The following is a 22,989-nucleotide window of genomic DNA, read 5'->3' as shown; positions in this document are numbered from 1 at the left end:
CGCCCTGTCGCTAGGGAGGTTTCAACAAAAGAGCAAAGCTCACCTCCCTAGCTAATTGCCAAGGACCGTAGCCGAAGCAGCTGATAGAAACGTCCAAGCAGAACACGGCCGTTGTGTTCCCGGCCGGTCGGAAGAAACCGCTCTCCTTCCCGCCATCGTCAGAAGCAGCTGATCAGCTTCATCAGCAGAGTGCAGCAAAGAGGAGATTTGGTGGAATAAAAGTCGGTAAATCAATTATTTTTTTGTTTTGTTTTCCTTTTTTTGTTGTTGCGAAAATACGAAATTCTGTAGAGGCACCTAGGCCGCCCTGAAAAGAAGGGTCCGCCGGGCAAACCCCTACTTACGCTTACTTACAGGCGGAAAAGATATTCTTCGCGGACCCCCTACCAGTAATACGAAACTGCCAACTTCCAGTTAATTCAAAGATTCATTTCAAATCGATACTTCGCCAAAGCCATCATCTGCTCTGTAGTGGGCATTTTTGGTTAAATGTTTACATGTTTAGTATATTCTAGTATACATGAACATCATAAAGAATGCTCAGGATTTTTTTGCACAAAAAAAAACAAGTCAGGGTACCAGTGGGGGATAATCACATCGCCAATGAAGTTGCAAATGCATGAAAAATTATTAAGCGGTTGGGCTGTATCCATTATGAAACGAACAACTGCGACTTAAGCACAGTAGGACATGATTTGAGATTTGTTCCTCCTTCAAGTTCAAACTAACCTTTCTGCAATTTGCAGCTTTGCCTACAGAAACACACGGCCCAAGCTTATAATTATTGATTTCGCGTATATCTCAAGCTATTATGCTGTAGAATTAACGCTTAATTCTCTGTTGTTTGGTACTTACCGCCAACCCAGCCAGGATGGATTCTTAGTGGTCAGTTGCAATTGTCCTGTACACTAAGAATTGGCTGCGAAGTCTGTCGAAATAGAAGGCGAAGCAAATAAACACTTCATCTAACAAGCCTGCAATCAACTAAATTTCGGTGTTACCGCTAGATTGGACAAGTATTTCCCTTCTTTTGCAATCAACATGACAGATATTCCTTTTACCAAAAGTAGTAAATAAATGAAACTCCGCCCAATTTGGATTAGTTTTTATTCCACTTTTTTTTCTGATATCTCAATCAACTAACAAATATATTCTCTAAATAGTAATAATACTCCTTACTTTCCGTTTAATATGACTGGATTTTATAGGTTCTTTAGTTAATCATTTCCCATGCTGGTTTTATGTTATCCTCCCACAGTCGAACGAATCTGAAATGTTTAGTTTCTCTATTAGAAAATTTTAGCTTGTTTTTGTTTTTAATTATAACTTTGGTTGTAATGCAAAAAATCCATTCTAAGTTTGATTTGACAGATTCCATTTGTGTTTTCATCATTCTGCCGCTTTAACTGTACTTTGTTCGTTATTGTTTTCATGTCTTTTGGAGTAAACATTCCTGCCTCAGTTCGTTTGTTTTTTCTTTTCACTATATTCTGACGCAGGAAAGTTTGTATGTACAAAATTTAGAATCTTTAGACCATTTGCTAACAGTAAGTCCTGCTCTAAACTTGTATTTCCTGTTTGCTGTAGTTTTGTTTTCGGTAACAAATATTAAAAGTTGAAATTGAATGTAAAAATTCTAAACATTCTGTCGTATGCTCATTTAGTGCTACATTTTTACTACAATAGTATCCTTTTTTTCCTCGAATGAAATCTTGTATATTTGCTATAGTGTCTAGAAATAGTATATTTATCATTTCGCAACTGAATGACTGAATGTCTTCCGGCATTCCATTATGGTACTGACTTGTATAGTAAAATTGACTTTTTCTGATTCCCCTACTGTCTTAACTTAGCGAGTAAATGCCTTTTTGTATTATATTTTGGCACATTCTTCGACTTACTACTGCTTCCTAATGATCCATTGTATTTAGTGTTTTGTTAAAGCTGACTAGAACTGAGTTTTTCCCCACGAGATTCACAACTTGTTAAGGCTACCTTATACGAAGACTGTAAATGGACTGCTGGTTCCAAGACGAGAATTATTCCTATGAGTACTGCGTAGAAGAAGGGGAACGAGAAAATGACAGTAGACTAGATAGGTTTTCTTTTGTTTGAATCTTCACACGTTGCTTTCATTTTTCGTAGTCTGTCGACTGGGTGACGAAGCGACCGATGAGTACGACGAGGACGAATGAAGGGTGGCAATGCTACCACCACCATTGCTACTGCTACCAGCGCTGAATCCTGCGGTGGCAATAGGATGTCCGGCTTCACTGGGATACACTGCGGAATGTTTTTTGCGGGCATACTTGGTTGGGGAGGATTTTTCGACAAGGCTCGCCAACAGTGGTAAAGATTCGTTGCGAGTGAACAAGTTCAGATCGTCATCGTTGTGATGCTTACTGACGGAGGGGCTGCTGAGCTGACTTTTAAGCGCCAATCGTTGGCTGTTCATTGTCGCCACGGTGGACAACCTAACCGGACTGGCTTCGTTGGTATTCGACAGCAATGACAGCCGTTCGTCGGAGATTGTTTCGGGATATACGGGGAAGTGGGACTCTAGGACACCCGGTTTGAGGCAAGTGTTTTGTAATGTTCTACTGCTACTACTGCTGCTGGATATGACGTTGTTTGTACTGGAACCGCTATGGTCGAGATCGCCCATCAACGAGGACATTGCGCTATGATACGTGTCGCTGGAGCTAGCAGTTTTGCTGTCTCGTGTGCTGCCACTATCTCTACTGTTATTGAACTTAAATATATTGAACGACGTGTACTTGTAGTTGTAGCAATCACGGTGATTGAACTTTTGGCAGCACGGCCCACCCGGAGATCGCCGACAGGGACAGGAGGGGCAATTTGAGGTGCATTCGTGCTGTATTGCACTATCACTTACGGTAAATGAGGTCTTTTTGGTTCCACCACCAGCACATTCCACCACCAGCACAGCCCGTACTCGTTCCTGTTGTCGATGGCCTTGTACTTAAGTCGTCCAGATTATCAGCGGATTTGGAGTTTTCCTTGGTCGGAGAGTTCCCACTGGCGCTACCGAGTTCTTCCATACCGATAATACCATTTCCGTCCAGTACGATCACATTGTGTGCCGATTCATAACTATCCATCGTTGAATCACTGTCCGAAGGGGCTCGGTTCAACATAAAGATCTTTCCCATTCGCTTGTAGCTGTTAATTGTTTTCATGTCTTCCGCGCACATGGACAGATTGCCACTGACTTTCGGCGTGCGTCGCATGATCTTCGGTGTGTGCAGTTGTGATTCCAGCAATGGATCCGATCCGTCTCCTTTTCGGCTGCTTTCTTTATTTTCGGTAATTTTCTCCAAATACCGGTCGATACTGGAGGCTAGGTTGGCCCCGAAACTAGCACGTGAACTGATACTTGATAGCTCCGACAAACTTTCTGGACTTGCCAGCGGGGCTAGCCCGAACCAATCGTCATGAATTAGATCTATTTTCTTGATGTCGAAGGAATTCTGTCGAACTCCGTTCCAGGACAAACTGTTGGGTTTAGCCTGAGAGTTACCTTGCGCAGTCGATCGTATCACATTCGTCGGAGAGGTGCTGAAATTGACCATTTTGGTGGCAGTGGTAGCATTGCTAGCCGAACTGGATGCTCGCAGCGGTTGTGCGAGATGATGCGGATCGTTGAAAATTACTGTAGTTGCTTCACTTGGTCCTGAAAGGCTTTTAGGAATACCGCTGTCATCGACCACACTGGAGAGCTGACTGCGAACACCCAGGATGCTGCCAACCACGGAGGATGCTTTGCTAGGCGGGTTGTGATCCAGCGGAGACTGCAGACTGGTGAAGGATGTTTCCAGACAGACTTTATGCGGAACCAAAGGTGACGCAGGACTCTGCAGCGATGAGATTCCCGATGGTTGTTGAGAAGTGGTGTTGAGCTGTTGCCCCTCCAGAAGTAATGCATCGATGGCATCCGAAGCAATGGACGAGTTGGCATTCGAGGACTGGCGTTGAGGTTTTCGGGGGCCGACGGTGGTTATAACCTGGGAGATGGAGGGAAAGAGAAATTGTTAGCTAAGAATGCGCGTCGGCGTAATCGTTTGAGAAATTGAAAACAATACTTACGATTCATCGGGAGATAATGATTGCAACATAGATATAAAAATTGAATTATCAAAAATTTCTTACCTGATTCATGCGAGTGCCGTAAAGTGTTCAAGGAGTTTCCAATGACCATGCAAACTTACCGTGTTCTAGCAAAATTAATAGCTTTTCCAAACAATTATAAAACAAACCAAATCATCTACGAAAAGAAAATAACTGTCCGCCCTAGCATATTTTCCGTAGTATATTGAACCAATTCGGAAACTGGGATTGGGTGAGTTTCTGCGCAAACGGCTACCTTGTGTCGTTGACGGAGTGTAGATTCATCGTTACGGTGGTGTCCCGCTTTAGCATTTCTCCAGCGCCCAGATCGTTGTCGTGTTTCATGGTGGCTATGGCATCGTTCTCCAATACCACGATCGTTGTCGATGCACTCGGTTGCTGTACTATCTCCAGCATGGCCGCCTGCTTTTCATCGACATGTTGGTTACTAGTTCCAACGCTAACGCTAACTTCCACCGCCAATTGGCCTTTGAGTGATTGTACGAGGAACTGGGGGTGGTGTGGTTGGTCGATTTCGGAAATTTGAAACGTTGATGTGGTGCAGATTGCATGATTTTGTTTTTTTGTTTGAGTGGGTTGGATGTGTGCGTGGGTTTCCCAGATTTAAGGAAAGAAAGGAAAAAAATGAAACAATTGTAGCTTTGCTGATACTTTTCGTTTTCAAATTACTGCTACAACCAAGAGATGTAGCCGGTAAGGGAAATTCCACCAGTCAGTGGTAGCAGCAGTTTAGTTGTCGAAAAATTTAGATAAATTCGAATGGCAGCTATCAAATCGTATAGGCGAGGCAGAAGTAGTAGCGTATGGAAGTGAAAGAATCATAACTCGACTGAATTTGTAGCGAATAAGAGAATACTGACGTGAACAAATAGAAAGAATCACACACTTAAAATTGCAAAACAAACGAACGAAAAAGCTGGAATTAGTAAAAGAGAATGAAAGAGTGCAAGATGGTTCAAGTGTCACCGAGAAGCGAGTCTTAATGGATGCCAATGTTACGTCGCATATAGTTAGCATATCTTCGCTAGATGGGCCGATGCACAGCTCAGTTTGAATGGTGGATCATGGACGAGGAGTTTAGGCAGCACGAAACACGAAACGGTCATAGTGTTAGTATCAAATATCCTACAGTACGCACGAACAATTAGTATTTTCATTTCTATTGTCACGAATTTTATGTAATGTTCGAATAGCGGACCCTTATTTTCTTCATTTATTTAATGTAATTGGATCAATGTACCAACAGAGAGAGGCTATTTCAAGTGGCAAACTTACGATTGATTTACTGACACAATATGCGAACTGTACTCGTTTTGTTCACGTTGTTTTGGAATTTGAAATGTTTTGATTGGACAGAAGTAATACAAAACCAAACATGCATGCAACGAAACATTTAATCACTGGAAGCTATTGGAATTCGAATGTGAATAAAGTTCTATAATGGCCTGGGTAAGGTAGGGTTAACCATTTGTTTTATTGATAGTAGTTCAGTTCTGGAAAAATAATACAAAATAAAAGAAAAACTAAAATAAGCTTAATATATCTTAATCTTTAACTAAATGTGATATGTTTAATCGATGTATTTACGTAGGAAAAATAATCTAGTCTCGGTCTTTGGTCTTTAATATTGACAATGAGTAACGGAGTTACAATTGGATACTAGAAAGGTTCATTTCGATTAGGCCGTAAGAGCCATAGCAGTGGACTGTACTTGGTAAATAACAGTTTGTTCAAAATTCCCTCTCAAATCGAAATTTTATAGTTTGTTATAGGGCGGAGGACTCCTCAATTTTAAATTAGTTAAACTTCAAAATCATCGCAAACCAAATCGCTAATTTTCATCAAATGAGGTTTTTACGTACTGGCACTGCAGGGCTGGACCTTTCACAGGTTAGTTCTGAAATTGTTAATCCCCTCGCAGGTACTACTGGTTTAAACGCCTTTCCAGATGTTACTGACAACATCGACGATACGCTCATTCTACACAATCGCTTGCTTACGCCCGAAGAAGGCCCATTCGATTCGAGATCGTACACTTATCAATACAATACTAGCGTCGAAGCAAACAACGAAAACTACTCAGTCTTTCCCCAGTGCTGGTCACTGTCGGTAGTTCTGGAAGTAATCGTGTAGTAGTTTCAAAAGCGGCTGGCACTGTGGAGCTAGACGTCCCACAGGCCAGTTCCTTTCCACTTCGTTTACGAACAGATTATGCTGTGGCTTCTCTCGTTATAGTAGCCAGCACTAGAGCTTCCATTTCCCGACGGTTTTCAGCTTCCCGGGATTCGGGAAATAAATAATAAATTTCCCGGGAAATCCCGGGAATACAGAAGAAATATAAAAACGTGAATGATTTTCTTAAAAAAAAGAATAAATTGAAAAGTTTTCAAACCCGTTTGATTGCATATATATCTGTCCTAAAAGCAGTTGTCAGAAAAAGGCGATTTGGCGTCCTACACATCATTCAATCATTTGATAACTCGTCAATAAGTTTACGCAACATCAACTTCTTTTGATTTTTCTTGGTTATATGTATAATCCAAATTTTGGTAATCACGGATACGATTGGGACGATATACTAAACGCGGCTGCTGGAGTTACTGTCCAAAATTGCAATTCGTTGTTCTGATACGATGGGTCAATTTAATGCAAAGCACCTTCTTTGGTAATCTTGAATGAAAAGATTAAGCTGCTTCAGGGTATTGTGCAGTTATTTCCGATCAAATGAGAAAATGTGATATATGGAATCTACTTCTGTCACAGTAGGATCAGCATCATTCCGAATTAAATGTGAATCAAAATCAAGCAGATGATGGACGAACTGTGCAGCGATGGATGAAGCCTACCATCGATTTCCTGTTACGGGCGAGTATCTAGATTGCTTGATCTTATCCCTTCAAAAATCCTGCCTGCATCGTTGAAAGCGACATTCGGCGGTATAACAAATTAGACGAAATATGCATTTGATGAACCGATCAAATATTTCTACAGACGTTCTAGAAACATTCTTTATTTTGAATAGCGTTTGCGTTAAGCATGATATCACTACAAACCATCCCAAGTTTTGAAACAAACACTCATCGATTTTTTTTAAGAAATTACCGCCATTTCAATTACTACTTTGATTGCATTCATTCAAGATCTTTCATTCAAGATCTAACTATTAAAATAAACTATTAAAAGAACTGTTAAAAAATCTGATCAGTCGGCTCATCGGTTGCAGAGATATCGTGCGCATCACTAACCGGCAAATTAATCCATTTTTGCATGAAAATATCAACATTTTTAGTAGTATTTTGAGTAAGGCTTGGACTATATACCTAAAAAATCATGAAAACATATCAGCGAGCCTAAAGATATGTAGTCCAAAGATCTGCAAATCAGTTGGAAAAGCACAATCTGCATTCACTGCTCACTCCAAATGTTTGCCGATATTTCCTACAGAATTTCTTTCGCAGAAACTAAGTAAATTAAAAATCTTTTTTCCCGGGATTCCCGAATCCCGGGAATGAGACAACACAATTTCCCGGGAATCGGGAATCCCGGGAAATCCAAAAATCCCGGGATTCCCAGGAAATAAATTCCCGGGATGGAAGCTCTAGCCAGCACACATCGAACGAATAACTGGTTTGGGGAAGAAAAGAAGAAAGTAGATTCCCAACTTCATCAAAAAGTGATCGACCGAGGGGAAGATGACTGTCCCTAACTCCAAGATATACAGTTCTCGTAATTCTCCTCCCTGGTTTCCGTCGGTGAAGGGTCATCACGCGCCAATACCACACAATCACCAATGCGCCGAGTATCGACCAATGTAGTCAGTATGCATCACGAATTGTTCCAACGGATGTTTCGCACTGCAATGGAACTGCGCGGTCTCAGAGCGAGCTGAAGCTGGTTATCTCTGAGCACGAACCTTGCGTAATAGCGCTGCAAAACACGAAAGTAAATTGAAGTGTGGTAGAGTAGAGTTTTTTCGGCAGGAACTATATGCTGCTACTGAAATCGAACCCCTAACACTATTCGCAACATGGTGTAGGACTTGCGATCTGAGAAGGCATACCCTTTGAGCGCGTGCAACTGAACATCAAATTACAGGTCATCGCCGCTCTTATCTTCCTGTCAGTACAGGCAACAGTTGCGGCTATCTACGTCCCACCTTCCAGGCAGCATTGGACGACCTGCATGATGAACTGGAAGATCCACTAGCGTTCCTTGGAGACTTCAGTGCACATCACATCGCTTGGGGATCGAAGTCATCGAACGCGCTTGGTCGCTTTATCACAGAAACGACATTGACTAGAAAGCTCGTGATTCTGAATGACTTCTCCAGCTCCAATCGACCCAGCTACGGGCAAAACATCAGCTGTTGATATTTCTTGCTGCTCGGAAAACCTGGCTCGAAAGATCACCTTCCGGATATACATAACAGCGATCATTTCCCGATCACTATCTCCATCCCTAGCTGATCGAATATACAGACAAAAATGGCTTTATGATCGTGCAGACTGGTACCTATATTAACAATTTACAGATGAGTCAATTAACGGTACTGATGAGTGGGACATTGACAGTTCGCAGATACATTCTCGGCAGCCGCTGTCAAATGCATACCACGAAGTAGTGGCCGAGCGGTACCAAAAGCTGCACCATGGTGGTGCCCGGAAGCATCGAAAGCATATTCGCATCCTCCGGCGTGTGGATATATCCAATTCAGACAGACCAACAGCACTCAGACGATTCCAGGAATCAAGAGCAGCAACACGAAAATCGGTTAATCTTGTAACCCGTCAGGGTAACAATTTAGCGCTGGGTGGAAATATACCCTTTCGTGCGTACTCTCTCCGTAGAGTGTATTGTTTACGAAAATTTATGCTCACCGCTCGTTCACTATTTCTTGTAAATTTTTATATAGTTTCGCGTTTGTGAACGGTTTTGTGCGTTCAGATAGGTGTAGTAATTTTTGTTTGACAATTGTACATAGTTAACATAGGGCTTAGATAGGCCACCGCTCTCCTACTGCTGAAATACGTGTACTGGCTATGCTGCACATAGGTGATGACAGCTATGCAGCGGTACGGTTTTTTTGGTGTTGGTGTTTTCGGTCGAGGTGGAAGGCGGCCATCGTGTGAGAAGAGTTAGAAAGTGACGGACCACGGCTTCAAACAGACATCGAGATAAGTGTTCTCTTTTTTTCGGGACAGTTCCCCGCCACTAGAAGAAAGAATTCAGTGCGCGCGTGCGACGGCGATATAAAACCGTCGAATAGTGCCGGCCCGTGGTTCGGGCACTAGTGAAGTGAGTGGTGTTGGTTCGCCGAAGTGGGACAGCTAACCGTAAAGGAGCATTCTCGCGTCCCCGGCTAAAATCCAAGGAACCGTACACCGACCGTTCTCGCTATAGAGGATAAGTCGAACGAGCCAAGCTCTCCTCTATAGCTAATAGCCAAGGAGAACGAAGCAGGGCGGACAAAGGTTCCCCCTGGGAAGTTTACTGCGGTAACGTCCGGGATCGTTTACGGCGAGTAGACGATCCGGCGATTCGTCGCCAACGTCGCTAGGGAGGTTCCAACAAAGGAGCCAAGCTCACCTCCCTAGCTAAACGCCAAGGACCGCTGCCGGAGCAGCCAGCTGGGATACCAGTAGACAGACCAGGCCGTTGTTGTCCCGGCCGTACGGAGAAACCCGCCCGCCAGTCCGCCAGCAGTTACAACCGAAGCAGCGTAGTATGCAGTGAAGGGAATCGGTGGAATAAAAATTGGTAAATTTAATTTGTTTGTTTACTTTTTTTGTTGTTACGAAAATCCGAAATTCTGTAGAGGCACCTAGGCCGCCCTGAAAAGAAGGGTTCGCCGGGCAAACCAGAACCCGAGTAGTGGGCAAACCCCTACTTACATTTGGCGCACAGCGCAAAACACACTGAAAAAAATATTTTCCTATTTTGGAAAATATTTTTTTCTTCCGGAGTGTGGGGTGCTTCTACTAAATCGAGGATTTTCGTAGAACAGTCGGTGAGGTTTCTTCCGCAATATTGTTCCGCGGTCGTAATATTTATTTATTTACATTTTTTGGTATATTTTTTGATTTTTGCATTTTCCTTTTTTTGTCCGAATTTGTGGATTGCGTTGTTTGTGTTTGGTCTGCCGGACGAGTAGTTTGAAGGTTGTTGTCATTTATTCGGTTGCGGTGGCCAATCGCCTTGAATTCTCAACCCGGTTTGAGACATTTTTGGAGCAGCTTGATTTCCTGAAATTTTAAGGGAATCGTTAGTGGGCGAAAAATCAGAAATTTTACCGTACCAGTACTTACATGCTTTGTGTCTTGGTGGTTTCTTCCAATATAGCGCAAGTTATGATGGCGTTGGAGAAATTCAACCAAGCGTGTGTGTTCATGCGCGTCGATCATTTACATTTCGATGAGCTGGATTTTGAGTTGCTATCTCGAAGCATTTTTATCTCTCCTGATTCGGATCTTTCGGGTGTCCAGCGGCAGCGGCGTCTTCGGGGAATTTTGTCGCATGAGCGGTCGTCTCGGAGGGAATTAGTTCGTAATTTTCGGGGTGACGTGGGTGAAGAAAAGGAGATCTGCCTTGGTAAACTACTAACAATCAAGGAAGATCTCCAGTACAGGTGCCCAAACAAGGAGATTTACCGAACACGGTTGCTTCATTTGGGGTCTAGGCTCCAAGTTATCCGAAATTATGCGGCAGGGGAGGTCAACCAGGAAATTTCGGGGTTGCTGGAGGAAGTTCTAGCAGTTTATGCCAGTCATTTTAATGACGAACAGGCAGCACTTCCTCCCGACAACCAAGAAGGGGAGGATGGAGAGATTTTGGGAGATTTGCTGAGTACAGACGTACCTGCAATTCCACAGGGATCCAATCCTTCCGATAACCAAGGATCTCTTTCTAAACAGCTCGTAGGGGACGACCTGTTGCGTGTCTTGTGCGAAATGAGGGACGAGATTCGACAATTGCGACAGCAATCCGACGATAATAGAGCTCTAGCGTCTCAGGGGTCTGATGCCTTTTCAAAAGCTACTGAAACGCTAATTGGTGGGATTGCTTCACTGACAACCATTTCGTCAGTTTTAAGAAAGACGGTTCAAGAAGTTGTCTCACTTCGTGAATCCGTCAGTGAACTTCGGGCACTAGTACATCAGAAGGAAAGTGCTTCCGAGAAGGATCTGCAGACCGATCTGGAAGATTTGCGTTTGATGGACGTACCCGATTCACTTGATACACCAGAGATTCCTCGCCCAACACTGGCGCCCAGTCCCGATCAATTTGTGTTGAAGGGAGGATTCTCGGGTCAACAAAATATAGGTCCATCACTTCCAATCGAGAAACCGAAACAGAATACCGGATTCACAGCCCCGTACCAAACTCAGAACCAGCCTCACTTTCCTAAATGGACCGAACAGCGGGCGGGACCATCCTATCCGAACTTTTCATCCAACGCGGGAAACGGATCGATGGCAGCTTCAAGGAATTACTCGCGAAACCCGCAACGCGTCGCTGATTGGAAAATTCGGAAGTATGCTGGAACTGATGAAGGAACTGGACTTAATGAATTTTTGGACACCGTAGCGAGTTACGCTGCGTGTGAACAAATGTGCGAAGACGAACTTTTCAATTCTGCGATGCATTTGTTCACTGGCAATGCTTTGACCTGGTATCAGGCTATGCGTGCGCAAAACCGGTTGTTTAACTGGAACCATCTTGTTTGCGAGCTCAAGGTAAATTTTGTTCATCCTGAACTTGATGCTACGCTCAAAATGAAGGCTCTCCAGCGCCGGCAGATGCGTAACGAATCTTTCCAGGAATACTTCCTGGAAATGGAAAAAATATTTCGTGCTATGACGGTTCCAATGACACTGAGCGAAAAACTCGACGTGCTCAAGCGGAACCTGAAAGCCGATTATAAACAAATGCTTATCCTCAGGCCAGTGAACACGCTCTCAGAATTGGTGAGTCTTGGTAAATCGATCGACGCCTCCAAGACGCCGATTTATCAGAAAGTTTTCGGTTCTTCTCGGGAAGTTGCTGCTTATTCTGATAATCCACCACAAAACAAACAAAAACAAAAAAATCAAAACCAAAAGGGAGGTGGAAAGAATAACGGCAACGCAAAATCCAAAACGTTTTGGAGCAAGAATGCCAAACCGGCAGGTCTTGATTCAAACAAGCCTCCTGACAACCAGAAAAAGAAACAGCAAGGGAATCAGGACGGCAAGAATCTCGAGGGAAACAGTCAAAATCAGAAACAAGTCGAACCACCGCAGAAACCTATAATGTGTCTGGAGTATTTGGTGGAAAAGCATCGTCCTCCCGTGCTCGGCGTCTGCTACAATTGTGGAGACAAAGGACATGAATATGAGGAATGCCGGAAACCAAATCGGGTCTTCTGCATCGTGTGTGGTTTTAAAGGATTTGATGTTTCTCGTTGCCCTTACTGCCTAAAAAACGGGATCAGAACCAACTGAAGTCGCAGTTGGCAGTAAAGCAGCGCTCCAAAGAACAACTAACAATCCATCCCCAGATTTACGACAGTTTTCGACCGGCTCGTGATGAGGACTATGATAATTCGTTGTCTGTCGAAACCATCGTCCTTGACGACCCGTTCGATAACCGTCCATTTGCAATTGTCGCAGTGTACGGCAAATCCTTCAAAGCCTTGCTCGACAGTGGTAGTAACGCCACAATTATAACTAAAAAGCTATACCGAAAGTTTTCGAAAGGTCCATTGAAAAGGTTGGAACGACCATTCGAACTACGTTCTGCAAATGGTCAATCCTTACCAATCATTGGACAAGCGTATCTCCCGTATACTTTTCAAAATTTGACAAAGGTCCTATGCACTCTTGTAGTAGAGCATCTGACCGTCAACTCCATTCTAGGTATGGACTTTTGGCGCGCCTTTGGGATTTCTCCTGAGATACAAAACTGTGCTCTGTTGAACTCAGGTCAGGAATCAGAAGACGATGAAGAAGATGAAGTACCGCGTGAGTCGATACTCACTTCGGAACAGTTAGCGCGCGTAGAAGAAGTAAAGAAGTTTTTCCAGGCAGTAGAGCCCGGAAAGCTAAGCCCAACCTCATTCACAGAGCACAGGATTGTCATCAAAGATGAATTCCAAGGTGCGGCACCCGTTTGCCGATATCCTTATCATATGAGCCCAAAGAAACTGTCTAAGGTCTGGAAAGAAGTTGACCGATGGCGGTCTATTGGTATTATCGAGGAGTCTGATTCAGATTGGTCGCTTAATCTGGTGGCGGTCACGAAACCAGACGACTCAATTCGCCTTTGTCTAGACGCTAGGCCTCTCAATGAGCGTACTGTACGGGATGCATACCCTCTGCCCCACCCTGGGCGAATATTGGGCGGCTTACCCAAGGCGAAGTACCTGTCTACCATAGACTTGAAGGAGGCCTTTCTCCAGGTACCCCTGGCTAAGGATAGTCGCAAATATACCGCTTTCAGTGTTCCCGGCAGGGGTATGTTCCAATTTACCCGTCTACCATTTGGTCTCGTCAACAGCCCCGCTACTCTGGCGCGACTGATGGACCAGGTTCTAGGACGAGGTAAATGGGAACCTTACGTTTTCGTCTACCTAGATGACATCATCGTGGTAAGCGAAACGTTCGAGCATCACATACAGTTGCTCAAAGCAGTGGCCGATTGTCTAGCAAGAGCCAATCTAACCATCAATTTGGAAAAATCCCGTTTTGGAGTCCCCGAACTAAAGTTTCTTGGTTATTTGTTGAATCGGGACGGACTCAAGGTCAATCCTGACAAAATTCAGCCGATTCTCGACTACGAGAGACCGGTTACCGTGACGAAACTTCGTCGTTTCCTCGAGATGTGCGGTTATTACCGCCGTTTCATTGATCGGTTCAGTGAGGTCACTGCTCCCTTGACCGATCTGCTCAAAACGAAAACCAAGAGCTTAGTTTGGAGCTCCGAGGCAGAACTCGCGTTCCTTAAAATTAAGGAACTTCTAGTTACTCCTCCAGTTTTAGTCCCACCAGACTTCTCCAAAGAATTCATTCTTCAGACGGACGCTAGTGACGTAGCAGTCGCTGCTGTTCTGGTGCAGGAGTATCCCGAGGGTGAGAAAGTAGTTGCTTACTTTTCGCACAAACTGACCACTCCCCAAAGGAACTATCATGCAACTGAAAAGGAAGGTCTGGCGGTGATAATGGCGGTTGAACACTTTCGAGGTTACTTGGAAGGTTATAATTTTCGACTGGTCACTGATTCGTCAGCGATTACATGGATACTAAAGACTAAATGGAAAACCAGTTCACGTTTGAGTCGTTGGAGTTTAGAATTGCAACTCTACGACATGTCTATTGAGCACCGGAAAGGCAAGGACAATGTCGTTCCAGATGCGTTATCCCGGGCCGTAGCAGCCGTTTCCGCTTTGTCCACCTCAGACTGGTACTGTTCCATGAAGTCCAAAGTTATCCAAAATCCTGACGACTATGCCGACTTCAAAGTAGAAAATGATCAACTTTTCAAGTATGTAAACTCGAAAGTTGTTCCGTGCGACTCGCGGTTCAGTTGGAAACTCGTCCCAGCACCCGAGTTCCGTCAAGATTTGATTCAACGTACCCACGAAAATTTGCTTCACGTGGGATACGATAAAACGATCCACGAAGTGCAGTTGCGATATTACTGGCCTCGAATGGGATCGGAAGTACGAAAGTTTATTCGAGAATGTGGGACGTGCAAGGAAATCAAAGCTCCTTTCGTCCCAGTCCAGCCCGAAATGGGTCAGTCGCGTACGACTAATGCACCATGGCGAATGGTTTCTGTGGACTATATTGGTCCTCTTCCAAAAAGCAAACATGGCAATCAACACTTGCTTGTCGTCCTCGACGTCTTCAGCAAGTACGTCATGTTAACCCCCGTTCGCAAAATCGCTAGTACATCACTCTGTACGATACTACGCGAACAGTGGTTCAATCGCCATGGTAGCCCGGAAATTCTGCTAAGCGACAATGCCTCCACTTTCACCTCGAAGGAGTTCAGTCAATTCATAAAAGAAACCAACGTCAAACATTGGCTGAATTCCCGCTATCATTCGCAGGCTAACCCAGTGGAGCGAACAAATCGCTCGATAAACACCGCAATCCGGGCATATGCTCGAACCGAGCAGCGCAACTGGGATGTCCACATCACCGATGTGGAGCGCATCCTAAATACTACCGTTCATTCCTCCACTGGGTTTAGTCCTCATTTCATTATACACGGGTGTGAAATGGCATCTGCCGATGACTTCAGCAGGATTTCCGGTGAGGGTGACCTAGAAACAAGACACCAACAGATAGACAAAATCCGGGAGATTGTGGTCAAAAATTTGGCAAAGGCAAGCGAGGGCATTCGACATCAGTACAACTTGCGTCATCGAAAGTTCTCCAAACCTTTTGAAACGGGACAAATGGTGTACCGTCGAAACATGAAGTTGTCGAATGCACTCGAGTCTTACAATGCTAAACTTGGACCACAATACTTACCGGCAAAAATTGTCTCAAAAAAGGGTGTATCCTCGTACGAGCTGGAGGATTTAGCAGGTAAAAATCTCGGAGTTTGGCCAGCAAATCTCCTTAAACCAGCATAAAAAAACTTTTCCGTGCCGTTTGTGGACTGACGGTATGCTTTTATATGGATTACTCACTTGGGAGTTTTCCAAAAGAAGCCGTCAGTTTCCGACGGCAACAACACGGACTTTGGTCCGAATAAAAAAAACAATAAACATTTCTCCGTCTTCTCTATTTTTATTGTGGAAGACCAACTCTGCCGCGAGAAGGTTCTTCAACACCTTCTTGCAATTTTTCAGAGCTACACTCACGCAGTGTGGTAAACAAACACTCGCACGAAATATATGCTCCGGCCCCGGTGACGACTACGGTAGGGTGGAATACTCTATTAAAAAAACACTAATCTTATACCGTGCCGTTCTCCCGGGCACCGGACGCATCTAAATACACTACCTGTCGTGTTCGGCAAACAAATACAAAAAAATTCTTTTGCGCCCCACTCGCGCAGTGAGGTAACCAAATTATCCACTAATTTGCTTTGCTCCGGCGGTCGAGACAGTTACGGTAAACAAAACTTTCTTACCAAACCAGTACCAGTGTTTGGAAGAAACAAAACGAACCTATCGTACCGTCTTTTCACCGCCGGATGCATACACATTCATTCAACATAAAATTTTTCAAAAACCCCTTTCTGTGGGGAACACTCGCACCTACGGGTGCACTAAATTATATAAAATCTCCTTGTTTGGAGCACAATCTCACAAGAAAATCACTACTCCCTTTTCCAACAGGGACACAACACTCGCGGAAATGGGTTTCCTGCGCGACTACTACTCCGGAGCCGACCGTAAACAAAAAAAAACCGCGAATAAAAACAGTTTGCTAACCGATTTCGCGAACTGTTTTGTTTTTATTTACGATTTTGATGATTCATTCATCATATCGAATGGATCATCGATTTGACACTTTCCCCGATGTTCGCATCAATGCTCTGCATCATGCAGGTGTAGCCCGATTTGGATCAGAGTAGTGTGAGTGGAAGAGCGAATGGGGTAAAAAGCGCCTCGCGTCTTCGATTTCGAATCGAATAAAATTTCATTTCGCATAATTTTGGGTTTGTGGTTAAACCTGGGGTGGTTCGTTTGATCCCAGCGGGAATCATTTTGATCTGTTTAAATTATGCGAAAGACATTCTTTGGTCCCTCTCAAACGTTTCTTTTGCCATATACGAAGCGTTTTGAGGCGAAAAGGGACGAATAAACAAACATTTTGTCCGGAATGTCTGCGAGTGGGAGAAACGATGACGTGTTAAGCGGTATTGTATGTGTGAATGTATGAGTGTGGAATCGAACAGAGTGAATGAATGTTCGAGTGAATGATTAGATAAAGTTGTTTTGGGGTTAATTCGAAGTGCTTATCGGAATGTGAATGATCGAGCAGGCCAGTGATTGAGGATGAATGAATGAAATTGTATGAATGTATTTGGATAGAAACCCCAGCACAAGCGTATAGTACTGGTACCGTGAGGACACGAAAGACATTTCTGGACAGTCGATGAAAAAAACAATATAATGCCGACAACCGTTCCCCTGCAAGTTGGAACATTGAAAATTGTCAATGTCACTTGCAGAATTTTAGGGATTTTCGAGTTGTTACCGATCTTGTATTCGGATTGGATTTAGGGTTCAACCCATAACCGAATAATGACGATGGCTGATAGCCTCTCGCTTCGCGTATGCTGTCAGTATTATCAGACCAAACACAGGCAAACTTTTCACCAATGAGGACCGCCGGTCGATTAGTTTTTTTGACATGAATTATTGATAAATTGCGGAAGAAATAATTAGGTGTAGTTAGTTTTTCTTTGTTTATTTATTTATTAATTTCGTTCATAATTATTGTATCGGTGTTAGGTGTTAGTTTAGAAAAAAAATTGTTGTCATTTTTTTTTCCACCCGGTGTGGGCGAGATTGTAACCCGTCAGGGTAACAATTTAGCGCTGGGTGGAAATATACCCTTTCGTGCGTACTCTCTCCGTAGAGTGTATTGTTTACGAAAATTTATGCTCACCGCTCGTTCACTATTTCTTGTAAATTTTTATATAGTTTCGCGTTTGTGAACGGTTTTGTGCGTTCAGATAGGTGTAGTAATTTTTGTTTGACAATTGTACATAGTTAACATAGGGCTTAGATAGGCCACCGCTCTCCTACTGCTGAAATACGTGTACTGGCTATGCTGCACATAGGTGATGACAGCTATGCAGCGGTACGGTTTTTTTGGTGTTGGTGTTTTCGGTCGAGGTGGAAGGCGGCCATCGTGTGAGAAGAGTTAGAAAGTGACGGACCACGGCTTCAAACAGACATCGAGATAAGTGTTCTCTTTTTTTCGGGACAGTTCCCCGCCACTAGAAGAAAGAATTCAGTGCGCGCGTGCGACGGCGATATAAAACCGTCGAATAGTGCCGGCCCGTGGTTCGGGCACTAGTGAAGTGAGTGGTGTTGGTTCGCCGAAGTGGGACAGCTAACCGTAAAGGAGCATTCTCGCGTCCCCGGCTAAAATCCAAGGAACCGTACACCGACCGTTCTCGCTATAGAGGATAAGTCGAACGAGCCAAGCTCTCCTCTATAGCTAATAGCCAAGGAGAACGAAGCAGGGCGGACAAAGGTTCCCCCTGGGAAGTTTACTGCGGTAACGTCCGGGATCGTTTACGGCGAGTAGACGATCCGGCGATTCGTCGCCAACGTCGCTAGGGAGGTTCCAACAAAGGAGCCAAGCTCACCTCCCTAGCTAAACGCCAAGGACCGCTGCCGGAGCAGCCAGCTGGGATACCAGTAGACAGACCAGGCCGTTGTTGTCCCGGCCGTACGGAGAAACCCGCCCGCCAGTCCGCCAGCAGTTACAACCGAAGCAGCGTAGTATGCAGTGAAGGGAATCGGTGGAATAAAAATTGGTAAATTTAATTTGTTTGTTTACTTTTTTTGTTGTTACGAAAATCCGAAATTCTGTAGAGGCACCTAGGCCGCCCTGAAAAGAAGGGTTCGCCGGGCAAACCAGAACCCGAGTAGTGGGCAAACCCCTACTTACAAGCTAGCGAAGCAAAAGTCATGGGAGGATTTTGTGGAAAAGATCAGTACGACGGCTGAACTGTGGCGTAAAGTAAATACTCTACGTGGTAACCGGCAGCGAAGCACCGTAGTACTCAAGCGAACGGATCACACTACGGACAACCTCGAAACTGGCAAAACATTACAGTGAAAGTTCGGCGACTTCGAGCTACTCTCCAGCCTTTCAAGCGACGAAAGCACGAGTCGAACGGCAGCGCGTAAATTACTCGCCCGATAGCGACGACGGGTATAACTCTGACAACACTTTGAACGAACTTCTGTGGGCTCTGGACAAAGGGCGAAGTGTCTCTACAGGGCCTGACACGCCAGATTATCCGATTCTTCCACGACTTCCGCTATCCGTGAAGATAACACTTCCCGAAATCTTCAGTGTTGTTCGGCGCAACGGTGACTTTCCCACCAGCTGGCGAACCACCATAGTTATTCATATTCCAAAATCCAATTGCAACCATTCTGGACCTGGCTTTTCGATCGATTTCGCTAACTAGCTGTATGGCAAAACTGCTCGAGCGTATCGTAAACCGCCGACTCATCATCGAGTTGGAGTCAAGTGGGCGACTCGATAAACGGCAACATGCTTTTCGTTCTGGGCGCGACTCCGATACATATTTTGCAGAGCTAGAGAGATCGTTCCGACAACCAATGATCACAGTCTCATAGCGTCTTTGGACCTCTCTAAAGCATACGATGCAACATGGCGACATGACATACTTTGCACATTAAAGTCATGGCGAATACGAGGTCGAATGATCAACAAACTACAAAGCTTTTTTTCAAGTGGAAATTTTAGGTTTGCGTAGGATGTCACCTGTCCGAAGCTCGTGAATTGGAAAATGGGGCTCCACAAACTTCCGTTTTGTCAGTGATGGTTTTCCTCGTCGCAATGCAGCCGATCTTTAAAACAGCTTCAGCTGGTGTGGAAATTCTCCTTGTGGTACGGGGACGCAACCTAGAACCTTTTCATCGCATGTTGTAGACCGCGGTCTAGTCTGTCAAATAATGGACGAAAAGTGTTTGCTTCACGATTTCTGCCACCAGTCAAACATTTTTTACTGCAGTCCCAATGCACGCTGAGAACCAGGATGTAACATCACCATCGATCGGCTCTATGGCACCGGAGTAGCGAGAATGCGGAGTCTTCCGCAACACTGCAGCGTCTTCTCAGCGGCTTTGTCAATCCCGAACATCAAGAATTAAATTGTTATACTAATAGACTCTGTGAGTAGCTTGCTGGTTGTAGAGGGTGGGAAATCCAAGCAGCCATGAATCCAGGAGATAGTAGAATTAGCACAACAAATACCTACTCGCTTTGCCTGGATCTCTGGGCACTCTGGTATTATTTGTAATGACGAGGCTGATCGACTTGCAAACGAAGCAAGAACACAGCCAGCAATAGAAATACCACTTCCAGCTGAAGATACCCCAAGAATACTGAAAGAAGTGATCCGGCGGCACTGCGATGTGTAATGTTTTGGTACCCGGGAGGTAAAACAGCAAGAAATTAATACAAATATGGACAGGCCGGAAATATGCTGCAGCGCAACGTATACCGACACGATTGAGGATTGGTCACACACGACTAACCTATACATTTCTACTACAAAAAGACCCACCGTAAAACTGCGAATGTTGTGGAGTAAAACTGGACATACGACACTTGATTGTACATTGCAGAAAATATACCAACGAACGACAACATGACATTAATATACGACAACGAAGCTATAAAAATGAAATTTATACGACAAATTAAACTTGACACGCGACTTTAGGATGCAAATTTCATTTGACTGATGTGTAAATATTTTTTCGGATCATACGAATGCACCACCTCATGGTCTAAAGTATCACTAATAAACAAACAAAGATTACGTATTATACAATGTTCATTTCAACATAGAAATTTAGCTATTAGTTACGCTTGTAGCGTGTTAGCTCCTGTTACATAACACTACCATAAATGCGAAGCTTTGTTGATATTCAAAGTCCAAGTTACTTTCTTTGAGCATGTGTAAGAATTAAACGCGTGGTAGTATGCGTAGGAAAAATTGTGTACAGTTTTGCCGCCGGTTTATTCATATGAAATATTCAATAAACTCTAAAAGAAGAAAATCAATCGAATTATTAGATTTTCTCGATTCAAATTATGCAAGATAGTTAATGGAAAAACAATTGACTGGGCGGAGTAGTGCTTTTGAGAAGGTGGCTTTTTTCATTATGCAGTTGTGTAGCGTGCGCCAGAAAAGTGTGTGACAAAAATCAACGCCACTTTACAAAAGCACCATTCCGCGCGGTCAATTGTTTTTCCCCAACTATTTTCCATAATTTAAATCGAGATAATCTAATAAATCGACTGATATCATCACTTTAAATATTTATTTTTTAAAAATTATCAAGTAGTGAACCTACCGCGATCATTACATTATCGTCATGATACAATCCAGGAACCCCTCGTTACAATCGCAAATGACATTTCCTGCTTGTTTTGATTTCGACGGATTTGGCTTCAATTTTTCGCATTTCTCTTTGATCGCTGTGACACAGCCCGCAAAACCGTTAATACTTGTGTGAATTGTTTTTGCTATTTATATGCTCAATTGTTAACAATTATCGTTTCTCTGCAAAAATTTGCATTGTAACAAATTTAAAGACAGCAATAATTATGGTAAGTAATTTAAATTATTCGTCCACTGTTCACTTAAAACACAGAGATACTTTTAGTCCGACGACAAATCGCCCACCAGCCTCTTCATCTTCAACGATCAAAGTCCGGAGAAGAAACATTACGATTTCAATTTTGCGTTACCTCCGCCTACCGCGCCGTCACCACAGGTTCAACCTATGGACGTGGATACGTCCGGACCGATCAAGCTACCGGAGGAATTATCCGACGCTCAAATTGCTAGTGAGAAGAAGCAGAAGCTGAACAGTGGTAAGGTTAGACGGAAAATACGGAAGCTAACAAGCATAGACGAATCTCTATCCAGGAAACACGAATCGGGTTGGTTATGTCAACTGGGGGGAATTCGTTCGATTATGGTGTGCTCGTTTGTTATTCTGGTCATCGCTGTGCTGGTGGGAATATTTGCAAAGGATGACCTGCGGAAAGATTTCTACAAAATGTACAGAAACCATCATCAATTGTTGCTGTACGGAGTCGAGGACTACTGTCTGCAAGAGCTGGATTTTTCCAACGTGACAAAGGCACTGAAGGCGCGAGTCGTGGGGCAGCAGCTTGCTGTTGATCAAATATCTGATTTTTTCAATCGACATCGAGATGATCCTTATTCTTCGCTAGCACTGAGTGGACCGGTGGGCGTTGGAAAAAGTCTCACTGCTGAACTGATTGGCAACAACTTTCAGTGGCGGTCGAATGTGCATCGGTTTACCTGGGGTATTGCCATAACTGCGGAACAACAGTTTTCCAACTTTCAGTCGTTTCTGTATTCGCTCAGAAACGGTGCCTCAACCGAATTAAACTGTGGCCATAATTTGTTGATTATTGATAATCTGGAAGCGACTGACGCTGGCTTGGTCAATAAAATTAACAACCGGCTGAAGTTTGTGTCGGAGAAGGATAACGTGCAGCTGACGGCGTTGTTCGTGTTTCAGGGAGCTTCTGCTGGTGATTCCAGCTGCCTCAGGGGTTTGAATGGGAACATCGAACAAGTGACTCTAAGGTCACTTACGGAGAACGACTTAGAACAGTGTATTCGCTTGGAGGCTAAGGAATTGGGAGTTGATTTGGGCGAAGATACGCGGCTGGTCAATATTGTGATGAGCAGCGTGGATGTGCACCGGTATGGCTGCAAGGGCGTACGAGCCAAGGTTAGCTTGTACTCGTAATGTTCGGTTGGGATTGAAGACTTGTTCGTTTGAAATATATGCTGTGAGATTATTGTTTGTAGAGCTCTGTGTTTCAATTGTTATTTAGAATGCCTTTAAATCAAAAGTTAAAAACACAATGGGTGTACCTTTCGTTTGAATTACTTCAAAATACATGCAGCTTATCACATATGTGCAATAGTTTTAAAACCGCTCAATCAGTCTAACGTTTTTTGCTGTTGTCTTGTAATTTTCGGCGTTCGTTACGTTGTCTATCTTAAAAAATCAAACACAAATCACTCACTGTCCTTAATGATATTTAATGAGTCAACATAATAAAATAAAATATA

General features: G+C 43.9%; 2 protein-coding genes across 2 annotated transcripts in view; one reads left to right on the top strand and one right to left on the bottom strand.

The window, feature by feature from the left end:
* Positions 1-1,093: 1,093 nt before the first annotated feature.
* Positions 1,094-22,989, bottom strand: part of LOC131685554 (diacylglycerol lipase-alpha) — a 112,899-nt gene continuing 91,003 nt past the window's right edge. The window contains 2 exon segments of the mRNA XM_058969365.1: positions 1,094-2,932; positions 2,934-4,025. Of these exon segments, the coding sequence (XP_058825348.1) occupies positions 2,120-2,932; positions 2,934-4,025 (1,905 nt within the window). The 3' untranslated portion in view covers positions 1,094-2,119.
* On the top strand, positions 21,339-22,723 carry LOC131685562 (uncharacterized). Its single transcript, XM_058969375.1, has 2 exons — positions 21,339-21,479; positions 21,536-22,723. The coding sequence occupies exons 1-2, from the start codon at positions 21,477-21,479 to the stop codon at positions 22,658-22,660; spliced, it is 1,128 nt and encodes a 375-aa protein (XP_058825358.1). The 5' UTR covers positions 21,339-21,476; the 3' UTR covers positions 22,661-22,723.

This window comes from Topomyia yanbarensis, chromosome 1 (genome assembly GCF_030247195.1).
Source record: "Topomyia yanbarensis strain Yona2022 chromosome 1, ASM3024719v1, whole genome shotgun sequence".
Taxonomy (NCBI): Eukaryota; Metazoa; Arthropoda; class Insecta; order Diptera; family Culicidae; genus Topomyia; species Topomyia yanbarensis.
Note: the sequence above shows the minus strand (reverse complement) of the source record. Positions and strands in the feature narration are given on the sequence as shown.